This window comes from Antechinus flavipes, chromosome 6, assembly GCF_016432865.1.
Source record: "Antechinus flavipes isolate AdamAnt ecotype Samford, QLD, Australia chromosome 6, AdamAnt_v2, whole genome shotgun sequence".
Taxonomy (NCBI): Eukaryota; Metazoa; Chordata; class Mammalia; order Dasyuromorphia; family Dasyuridae; genus Antechinus; species Antechinus flavipes.
In genome coordinates, this window is record NC_067403.1 from 185605512 (window position 1) to 185617817 (window position 12306).

The following is a 12306-nucleotide window of genomic DNA, read 5'->3' on the forward strand; positions in this document are numbered from 1 at the left end:
TCTCTCTCTTCTTGCTAGGTTTTTGGGGTACCCCCTTCCCTCCTCTTCAGGTTCTCCTCCTACCTCTCTGTTCCTCCTCAGTCTCCTTGATGGATCTTCATCTAGCTCATACCCACTAACCAGATCCTCAGGGCTCTGTCTTGGGCCTTCTCTTCTCTCTCAAAATTATTTTACTCTGTGATCTCATCAACTCCCATAGATTAAATCATCTTTATGCCAGTGATGTTCAGATCTACTTTTCCAGCCTAGCCTCTCTGCAGACCACTAAGACTCACAACTCCAACTGCCTATTGAACATTTCAAACTGAACATCCAGTAGACATCTTAAACTCAACCTCCCCAAAGCTGAACTCATTATTTCCTTCCAAAGCATCCAAACTTCCTTATGACTGTAGGGGTGCCGCCTCCTCCCTGTCACCACCTCAGACTCATAACCTAATTGTTATCCTGTACTCATTTTTTCTCAGCCCTCCACATGGAAGCTGTTGCCAAAACCTGGTAATATCATCTCTGTCCCACCTTTCGGATACTCCCACTTTTTGCCTCTCCCCGCATACCTGGACTATTGTAGTGGCCTGCTGGTGGGTCTCCCTGCCTGTTCCTCCATTCAGCCACCAAGGGCAGGTCTGACCATGTTACCTCCTGTCCCCTCTATAAATAAACTCCAGTGGCTCCCTGTTGCCTCCAGGATCAAACACAATGCTCTGTTTTATTTCAAAGCCCTCTATAACATGTACCTTCTCTCTGTTTTCAGTCTTCTTCCATCTTACTCACCCTATGAGAACTGCCATCTGTGACACTGGCCTCCTAACCATTGACCACAGGTCATTCCATCTCCCAACTCCAGGTACTTTCTCTGGCTGATCTCTATGCCTGAAATTCTCCGCCTCCTCATCTATATTGCTCAGCTTCCTTCAAGCCCTAGCTTGTGGCTCCCATAAGACTTTCCCAGTCATTTTTCACACTAGTGCCTTCCCTTTGTTAATTATCTTCAATTTATCCTGTTTATACATAGAGGTTTCATATTGTCTCCCTTGGTAAACTGATGAACTCCTTGAGAACAGGCAGTCTTGTGCTTTCTTTGAATCCACAGTCCCTGGAACATAGTAGGTGCTTAATAAGAGTTTGCTGACTGGCCTTCTGTGAGCAATTAATGTTTCTCCAATTATTTCCGCCTCTATTTCCATGAACAGTGCTTAACAGTTGTATTTAAGTACTTCCTTTGTGTATTGAGAAAGGTGGATTCTCAAGTGTTTTATACATTCTGAAGCTATTTTAAATAGCTTTTCTTTTTCTATCTTTTCCAGGAAGGAAAAAACCTTCCTGGGTTTTGTTGGCAACATACAGCAACGATAATGATTTCTTTGAATTTATTTTATGTACAACAACTTTGCTGACATCATAGTTTCTTTGTCATCAAGTGAACAACATATTAGCCATGGCTTGAAAATTCAAATCCAATTTTTCACCACTGCCTTTTAAACCACGTGTTATTGTTCCATATTAATTTTTCTCTTTTGCATTCCTTGCCTTCAATGAATTGATAACAAGAAGGACAATACAACTTGCCTCCTTGAGATCTTTAGTTTTTTTTGCTGTGACTTAATTGTTGGCAATGTTTTTTAGATTCCTAAAAGTTTTACTTGTATTATTTTGTGGGAGCCACAATTCTCACTTGGACAAGTCTTGAGAGCCTCTTTGCTATGTCTTCTATGCAGGAATCTCAGCTGTGGTGATTGAGCGGCAGAACTAGTTGCTTCACACTACTTAAAAGGGAATCACCAGCTTCTCCTCATCGCCTTCTTCCTCTGCTCCTAATTATGTGATTCTAGCAAGGACAAATATCATTTCCTTCTCAGCAGCGCAACTCTCTCTTTTTCAGGAAAAGGCTGCAATTTCTTTTAAACAGTCCTTTTCCTTCCTATTATTCTCTGGTAACAAATTCTCTTCCACTTGTCAGAAACCTTTCCTGTTCTATCTCAGAACCTTTCTTACCCATGGAAATATTGGTTCTACTATGTTAGGAGTCCTTAACCTTCCTTAAGGACCTGGAGTATAAAAAGACAGATTAGCAAATAGTTGGAACACAAATAACAGCCATTCAACTGAAGTAGAAACACAAAGGTACACATGATGCAAGTCCTTGAAAAGTTTCCCCCATTATTCACAACAGTTGAGATGCTTAGTCTTGTTGCTGGAAACTACTTAAAACTCCTGGTTAAAATGTTGTATGATAATTTCTCTCTTGTCCCCCCATCTTTCTACCCCTGGCAATTCAGTCCATCAATTGACTCAGCTTATTTATTTCATGACTTAAAAAAAAACCTTATATTATTTTGCCTGGTTTTGCCAACTACCTTTTGCTTTTCCTTCTTGAGTGAATTTCTTTAGGCTCCTCTCCCTATTCCTCTGTAATCTTCTTCTTTCATTAAATGTCCCTGAGCTTGTTTCCCTTGCAAATATAATTTGAAAAGTGGAAATATATCCAGGACTATAGATTGTTCTCCTTCAAATTTTCGTACAATGACTCACAATTTTGTCACATTTCTCTTCTCCAAATTCAACATTTAATCTAATTCACCCCTATGATTTCCTTTTATTTATTCATCTTACTCATCCTCTTCCTCCACCTCCATTGAAGCCACAAGCATATTGTTCTACTTCAATATTTCTCAATGTGATATTCAATGATGGACTACATCTTTGTCATTTCACAATTAACTGGAAAATGCAAAGAATATAAAACACCATTGTGCTTACTGTTGATTGGTTATTAACAAAAATGATTAAGTAAAACAAAATACAATCCTAGAGGCTATTTTACAACAAAGTGTCTCTTGTGCATACATAAAAATCACTCCAGATTTCTTGGAAGATAGAACAACAGAAGTGACCCTATTCAATGGTCCTCTGACAATACTTGTCAGGCAAGACATTGAGCAGGGAGATGGATGCTTGGCAAAGTTGTTTGCCATGTGATGGAGAACAATCCAGGTAGAACAGGGCTTCCCTGTGGGCAGTGAGCTCATCCAAGTGCTCCTGTTTGGGTGGGCCTTGTGCTGACTCCATCAAGTCCCAAAGTCTCCTATAGGAGAGGGTTCTATAATCGCTCAAAAGAGCAGAACTCATTTATCTGCACAGGGAGTACCAAGCAGATGAATAATAACTATTGATAAGATTTCAGCATGCAGGATGAATAGACTCTCTGCGGCTCCCTAGCATAAACAGTGCTGGAAATGGGGTGGGCCTGCAGGTGAACTGGAGAAAAGCAGGCAAAGCTCCTTTACTGACCCAGTTTCCCATCAAAGGGAAGGCCCATCTTTTCAACAATAGCATCACAGCAAGAATATAACTGCAGCCAAAGAATTAAAGCTGAGTCTGCCAGTAAGGATACTGGAGTGTGGTGAGTATGGGCAGGCTTTAGTATGTAAGGTTTGAAGAAGAAAGGCAGTAATAATGCCATTCAGAAGCTTCATGCTAGGCAAGGAAGATGAAGGGAAGACACATGGTAAGATTGATAGGTGGGCATCCATGGGGCACTGATGGTACCCAGGAGAAAGTGAGTAACAGCTCCAGAAAATCAGTAGCTCTCCATTTGTGCATTTGTAATTCCAGGATGGGCAGACATAATGAACTGTGCTCTGTAACCTGGTGAGATCAGAAATCCATTTGTGCTTTTGGCTGCTGTTGTTTCACAGGCCTCAAAATTAAAATGATGACAACATCAAAGCCTTCACAGTAGAACTGAGGTAGTTCCCAGAAAAGCAACTTAGAGTACATTATACATTAGGTATGAATTCCTTTTCATTCCTTGATAGGATGCTACATAGGATGCTATAAAGGCAATGATGAAAACAAATGACTCAATTATTTAACATTATGATTGTTTTTATCCAAACATCAAAAAGGTTATGGTTTTATGCCAGTGATTACCATCTATGTTTCTCAGTTATATTTTTAAAAAGATATCACAGACATTAAAATGTCTGCTAATGAAAAAAAGCAAAGCACTAGTATTAACATATTCAAAGCTAAAGATTTTTAAGTACTTTCATGATCCTGCCCTCCTTTTTAAAAATAGTTTATTTTATTTTCCAAATGTAATATAAGGAACTGTGGACTCAAAGTTGGGATTGGTTCTGCCACTAGCTTACTACTTGACCTCTGGAAGGTCATTTTCCTTACTTATAAAGTAAGAAAATGGTGCCACATAATCAATCACTAAGGTCCCTTTAGTCATTAACATTTTTCTGATTTAATAAAAATATATATGATTCAATATAAATATAAATATGACTGAAAATAAAAACTTATTAAGCACTTAAGGTTTAAATTTGTCAATCCAAATGTAGATTAAATCTTACCTGTAAAAATCTTCAAAGTTGAGCTCTGCTTTGCCTTTCTTTCCAAAAAAATGTACAAGTAGTGTAGTATCTGATACTAAGTTTGTGATGTCATCTGCTCGCTTCAAATAGTACAATAAAAATGTTAGTTCTAGTTAAAAAAATCAACAGAACAGAGATTCTTCTTTATTCCTAAGATAATTTTGATGAGCATTAAAAACAGTTGCACTACCCAGTGATAAATAAATAGGAAAATCCAATGGAAAAAAAAAAACAAAACAAAACAAAGTTGCACTTTAATTAAGACAATCTGAACCCTGAAGAACAATGAAATAAAGACTGGTTTATCTAAAGGGAAAGGAAAATAAAGGCAAAGGATTTTAAAATAACAGGAAAAGAAATGACTAGTTCAATGGAACTCTAAGCATCTTATGCCCAATAACTTTAAAGCATTTTAACTGTGATGATCAATGCAAAAAGGGACATTATCTGGGATACATAGTAATAAAAAAGAAAAAAAAAGAGAGGAAGAGATTGGAGAGAGAGGAGGGACAGGGACAGGAACAGAGAGAGGTGGCCTCTGAGTCAGGAAGGCCTCCATTTGATCCCACCTCTGACACATAATGTGCCGACTTGGGCATTTCAATCTCCCCTGGAACTGGGAAATTCCTTACAAATTGCAAAGCAGGTGCTAATCTGCAACCAACAAAACCATAAGTCTACTTAAAAAAATTAATCAAGGCCTTTGATACAATCTTTAATGACTAATTTTTAAAATGATCATTTCCCAAATATACATTTAAGTTGTATCTGTGTTCAATATATTAACTAGAGCAGTTGATAATTCTCTCCATAATTTGGTTGACTGTTTTCTCTTCAAGCAGAAACTTTGGTTTTCCCAGTTCAGGGACTTTATAAAGAACCAAACTTCCCAACAGTGAGATGTTAGACTCTAGTAACTTGCATCCTCTACTCTCTTCAAAATAAAAATCAGGCCAACATTATGTTGTCTTTTCTCAAGAGAGATTCAGCAGTCACAACTCCCTGTTCTTTCAGGTACCTGTCCATAGTTCCTTGGGGCCAGGTAATTTATCAAGGCAAATAGGTATTTTTTTATTATGTGCTTACTTATCTTGGTTATACTAAGAATTTATCAGTTTCACCTCCTCTTATCTGCAGTCATCATCTCATCCACCCTGAACGGTGATTCTATTATTTCTTTTATTCTTTTTCCCCTGCTAAAATAAACTACCTTCCCAAGTTGTCTTTATTTTTCATCATCAGCCTTACTTTATTCTGAATTTTAGCATTTAGCATTCTTCTTAAAGAGGCCCACAATGCTTTTGTATTCATTGTAGAATACTTGCCCTGCCTACCTCTACTCCACTTGAGTTTTCTATATCTGTCTAATATTTTATAAATGTCATTTTAAAAGCCTAAATTGATCCCAATAGACTTTGGACAGAAAATGTCATCAGTATTCAAAAAAAAAAAAAACTAAGGAGATTCAATATAAATCAACACATGCTATGTTCACTTCTTATTTTTTTTTTTAACTCTCTCTCACAGTTTTCCCCTTTTGCTCTGATTTTTCTATGCCAATACGATTCATAAAGCAATGTGTGTTAAAAATAAATAAAAAAACAACAAAAAACTCCCCTAAACTGGTTTATGTGTTCCCAGTATATATACACATCAATCTCTTTAGCTAACTTCCTTCCTTCCTTCTTTCCTTCCTTCCTTTCTTCCTTTCTCTCTTTTTTTCCTTTTTTCCTCTACATAACTGTTTAGAATTTCAGTCTTCAAAGCTTGGGACTATTTTTCCTGTAGAACTTTAGTCTAGGGGATTCTATCTTTCTTTTGAACTCTTTAAGAAATGTACTCTGTACATGTAGGGTACATGGCAGACTATTCCTGAATTTCTTCTGTTTATCACAAAATCTAAGATGGAGTGGTCACTAATTCTCAAGGTTCCTGTCATTTCCATTGTTGCAACTAAGTCCTTTATGTGGATTAAAAGTATATTTAAGAATAGAAATTTCCTCTATTGTTTTCTCTGCCTTTTGAGATGAGGAAAATATTATTAGTGAAAGGCTAACTGCATTTCTTTTTTTTTTTTCTGAGATAATTGGGGTTAAGTGACTTGCCCCGGATCACATAGCTAGGAAGTATTAAGTGTCTGTGAGTAGACATGAACTCAGGTCCTCCTGACTTCAGGACTGGTGCCCTATCCACTGAACCACCTACCTGCCCCTACGTTTCTTTTTGTAGAAAAAAGCTAGAGCAGATCTTGGATAATTTAATTTGCTTACCATCATTTTATCATCTTCTAGCCCTTGTCTATTAGCCCAGACTATTATAATGGCTGGGAAGGGGCTGTCTTCTTCTCTCAAGTGCCTCCTTTATTCAGCCACCAAAGTAATTTTCCTAAAATGCAGAGCTGCCCATGTCACCTCCTTACACAGTAAACTCCAGTGTTTCCTTATTGACTCTAGAGTCAAATACACTATACTCTGTTTGGAGTTTAAAGCCCTCATAACTAGCCCCCTCCTCCATTTCTAGTCTTCTTGTACTTTACTCCCTGACATGTACTCTTCTGTGCAGTGACGCTGACCTTCCTGCTGTTTTATGAACAATACAGTCCATAGCTCAGTTCTGGACATTTTCTCTGCCTGTCCCCCATGCCTGGAATGCTCTCCTTTCTCTGTTCCAAACTACTGGCCTCCTTTGCTTCCTCTGTGTCCCAGACAAAACACTACGTTCTACAAAAAAGCTTTCCCAATCCTTCTAAAGTCTATTAGCTTCTCTCTATTCATTATTTTCCATTTATCATGGAGAGAGCCCATTTTGTACATATTTGTCTGTTTCTCCCATCAGATTGTGAGCTCTTTGAGGAGCACAGCACTGTGCCTGAACATAGGAGGCTTTTAATAAATTCTTATTGACTGACTATTGTTTGCCAGGTTTTCATTTGTTTCCCGTTGCCATTCATTTATCTTTCTGTCCAGTTGGTCTCTGGTATACTTTGATGATGATATTACTTTTATTTGGAGCTCTATTGACCTTAAACTAACTTCTTATCCCAAGAATATTTCCTCAGAATTCTGAAATTCCTCACATGGGCATATCTTCTTAATATATCATTCTATCTTCCTCCCTTCTCTGTCACCCCTCAAAATCTCCTTCTCTTCTCCCTTCCTAAAATGGCAAGCAATTTGATATAGATTATATGTGTGCCATCAAAATCATCACACAATTCCTTTTGGCTCCTATATTCTCCTTAGATAATGTAGATTCTTTCCCAGTCATGCATCTTTTCCCGTTAAATATCACTGCTATCAGAGATGAGTTTGCTACTTTGCATTGAGATCTTGTTTAGTGTGCATCACACCTAATATCTTCCAGTTTCAAGAGCAGAGATAGTCTCTAACAGGGTGCTTGGCACAAAATATGTGTTCATTTATTTGTCCAATTCTCTTCTCTGAGAAAGTACTCACAGTCCACAGACACAATGGAAGTTACAGGTTTTGTTTCTTGGTTCTTAGCCATATTTTCTTTAAAAGAAAACCCTAACTACTTCATTTACTCATGTCTGCCTTTCCATCACACTGACACTAATTCCCAGTGACTCCCACCTCCAGTAGAAAGGGTTGTCTATGTGACAAAGAAGTCTGATGAAGTAAAAATAATCTATACCACTGGCCACATTGGGAGCTATAATCCATATTGTCACAGGCTTCTGCTGTGACCACTCTTGCATGGAAGTCAACAAGTATCTAGGACACAGTGGACACAAATAAAGATTCAGGTTGGACTTCATTTGGAGAAGTTTGAAAATGATTTGGGTGTACAACATGAAATGAACTTCATTGTGTACTGATGCTCATTGTGAGTACTACAAAGCTAGATCAAATTGTTCTTGAAATATTTCTTCTTCTTGTGGTATATGAATATAATAGAATATTATTGTGCTATAAGAAATGATGAATTCATAAAAACTTGGGAGAGACTTACATGAACTGATGCAAAGTAAAGTGAGCAGAAGCACAGAACATTGTACACAGTTACACCAACACTGTGTGATGATCAACTGAATGACTTAGCTCTTCTCAGCAGTGCAGTGATCTGACAAATCCAAAGGACTTATAATGGAAAATGCTATCCACATCCATAGAGGGAACAAAGGGAATCTGAGTGCAATCAAAGCATACTATTTTCACTGTGTTTGTATGTGTGTGTGTGTTTCTTTTGGTCTGTTTCTTCTTTCACAATATGATTAATATGAAAATCTGTTTTTCATGATGGCACACATATAACCTATATCAAATTGCTTGCCATTTTAGGAAGGAGGAAGTGAAGGAAAGAGAAAATTTTGGAACTCAAAAAATTTTAAATAAATGTTTAAAATTGTCTTTACATGTAATTGGAAAAAATACTATTTTTTTAAAAATAGAAATATTTCTTGCTATCTCTTGGTTCTCCATGAAACCAATATAGCTGATTATTTTCTTTACCCCTGTGAGAGCCTTTAATCCCAGACTTCCATCTAGCTGCATCATCTCTAGATCTTATGGCTTCATTTATAACGAGACTTTCAATAGGGATGTGGTTTATTATGTCCAATTTTTTTTTCCAGTTTTTTTCCAACTTCTTGGTTCCTGGACTAAGGTAGTATCTTATGAATGCTATTAGTCAAGGGAATGTTTGCAGAGGATTCAGTCACTGTCTCATCTTACTTTGTCCCTGTTCCCAGTAATCCTGTAGAGTGAAAAGAGCTTTAACCAGGTTTGAAAGCCACTTTATCTTTTGTCTGTTTCATGTTCTGCTAAGGCCAAAAAAATGTATGGCCTACAAGATAACTTTTAGTAATATTCAGGTAACATATGATAGATCTGAATAGATAAATGTAAACCTCCCTAAAGCACATTTAAAAAAATCAATGACAAATAGGAAAACTTAATGGGAATATATTAGATGAGGGGGAATAACTATATTGCAGTTGTGGTGTAATATATTATTCCAAAGAGATTTAAGAGAAATTAAGCAATGAAAATTAAGAGCTTTTTCTCTTGACAGGAAAATTTCTACAATTCAATAATATTATCCCCTCAGCATGCCTGCTAGTGATGGACCAGGCTGTATTTTAGGGCTGTTAGAATGTGTATTTCTCTCTTAAAAATATGTGATGAGATTTCATAAGGAGAAATTCATACTTTGGATTAACAATGTACTCTCCAAAATACAATGAACTATGGGAGAGTTAACCTCCTATTGATTAAAAATTATTAAGTATATTAATTTTTGTGTTTGCTTAGTCATTTCATTTGTGTTTGACTTTCTGTGACTGGCAAAGATACTGGAGTGGATTGCCATTTCCTTCTCCAGCTCGTTTTACAGATGAGAAAACTGAAGCAAATAGGGTGAACTGATTTGCCTAGGATTACATAGTTGTTAAGTATCTAAGGACAGATTTGAACTCAGTTTTTCTTACTTCAAGCCTGGAACTCTATCTACTGCACCACCTAATACCACAATGTAAATTAACAGCTCAGTGAAGAGAGTTGTTCTTTAGAAGAATTAGAGCTTTGATCAGGCAAAGGGGATGAATAATCATTAAAAGGGAACTCACTCGACAAAAATCACTAGATGAACATTACTAGCCTTTCCAAGAAACACTTCCAGATAAGAAACCCCCAAGAACCCCAGTCTCCACTGTAGATGGTCATGGCTATCTAACCATGTACATGGATCACTGACTCCTTAGGACTTCAAATTTAGCTTCTCAAGGTTTATTTTCAAGCACTCTTATAACACTATGTGGAATAAAAATGTCAAACAAACAAAAAGAGGATTTTGAAACTTTGATTATTTCTCTTGATGTACAAACTAGACAGGTGGTAAAAAAAATAGGCAGATTCTTGGTGAATGTTTTTTGAGGGTCAAGTAGACAATGTGCCCTCTTGGAAGCTGGTTTTAAAATTCTATAACCTATGATTTAACTTTACCATTGGGATTCTTCATGTTGGACCAAGTTTCGGGCACTCAATTTCTTCTTTTTTCTGCTCAAATGGTAAATGAACTTAAAAAAAAAAAGCCAGCTGGGCAAGAATGTGAAAGACATCAGAACTAAAAAAGTTTTTGGAGTCAACAAAATAAGACAACTCTTCCTTAAGATAGGAAAGAAGCTTGGTCTCATGCCTCTATTATAAAAACAAAGAAACAAAAAAAGCCATTATGTAAGCCTATGGTACTTCTGTGGGGGTGGTTGGCACTGAGGTGGACACTTTGGAACAGGAAAGGAAGCATGAGGATTCCGAAGGCAAACTTCATTCAATTAAATTTTGAGGGTCCAAGAATTTTATTACATTAGCAAAAGATTATTGAACAAGGACAAGATTGTACTTTGGCTTAATAACGATAATACTGATTTCTTATGTGATATACTCTCATTTATACTTTTTTAATGATAGGATCAATGAAAAGCCACCTAGGTCTGAAAAACTGTTGTTTCCTTAAAATCAGAGATCACAAGAACATTGAAACTCTGTGAACCCAGAAACAGTGATAGTTGAATAATGTTTTCCTCCAGTGTGGTAGAGTCCTCCATTTCAGGATATAATACACTGAAATGTAGATGGCTTTATTTTAGACAACTTTTCAACAATGACCTCATTGAACCAGTTTTTCTCATGGCTCCTGAGCAGATCAGATCTTTCCTTACAGGCTTTCATCATCAAAATCTTATTAGATTTAGGTTGCATTTATCCAGCTAATCCAGATCTACAGGACCATGAGCTCTAGTTTGACATCAGGAAAAAAATGAGCAAATGGAAATGGTGAAAACATTTTTTTTTTTAATTCTAAGAAACAGAGCACAGTTCCGAGTCACTGAAAATTATACCCATGGTCTCTGTGCCTTCATGGCATTATATAACTTGAATCTCATAAAGGGTGAGACAAAACCAAAGGCCTGAGCCCTTTGATTCCACTGCTTGTTGTTAGAAGAAAATGAATTCAGGTGTTTTCATAACAAAAAAGACACCAAAGCCACAAAGAACCCCAGGTTTTCACAGAAGGGGATTATCTCACTTTGCTTTGATTTGGTTTCCTTAAAATAATTGTAAAAATAAAATACAGGCAGGTCTCATCCTACAAAGGTGTCTGTATGTTTTTTTTTTAATTTTTAATCAAATTTTAGCACATAAATGAAAATAACCAAGAAGTCTCTTAACAGACACGGTGACTTTAAAGGTTTATATCTCTTCAGATAAACCTAGCTTTATTGCTAAAATTTGTCTAAAAAAATCCAATGAAGAAATGTCCCAAACTCTGACAATGAGAATTGGACCTTTGAACATTTTTAATGCGTTTGGAATTTCAGTAAGGCTCTGTAGATTGGAAGCCTGCAAAGTCTATGGAAAAATAATATTGGTAAGCAGTTGGCAAGAACTCTTTCTTTTACAAGTTAAATACAGGGCTTTGGGAAATTAAGGTATATAGCTACACTTAAGGGGACATACTTTTTAAACCTGTGGGATAGCTAAATCTAGGGGAAAAAAAGAACTTATTAAAACAGGTTATCTGCTGGGGTTCTCCAAATCCTTAGTTCTGGGCTAAGAGCCTTAAGCAGATTACTACTCAAATTTGTCAATAATACTGAAAAATAATTACCTAGATTCAGACCAGTTTCAATGCTCTTGTGATGAAGAAAGCTACCTGCATCCAAAGAGGAGACAGTGAGAATTGAATGTGGACCACAACATAGTATTTTCACTCTTTTTGGTGGTTTGTTGCATTTTGTTTTCTTTCTCATCTTTTTTTCCTTTTGAATCTGATTTTTCTTGTGCAGCATAGTATTTGTGGAAATATGTATATAGGAATTGCACATGTTTAACATATATTGGATCACTTACCCTCTGGGGATTGTTAGGGAATCCTTGTGTCTTCATCACAGTTCCAATGG

General features: G+C 36.7%; 1 protein-coding gene across 1 annotated transcript in view; it reads right to left on the bottom strand.

Moving 5' to 3' along the window:
- MICU3 (mitochondrial calcium uptake family member 3) overlaps nt 1-12306 on the bottom strand; it is a 97608-nt gene that overhangs the window by 13848 nt on the left and 71454 nt on the right. The window contains exon 10 of the mRNA XM_051966473.1: nt 4365-4465. Coding sequence (XP_051822433.1) covers nt 4365-4465 — 101 coding nt within the window. The remainder of the gene's footprint in view (nt 1-4364; nt 4466-12306) is intronic.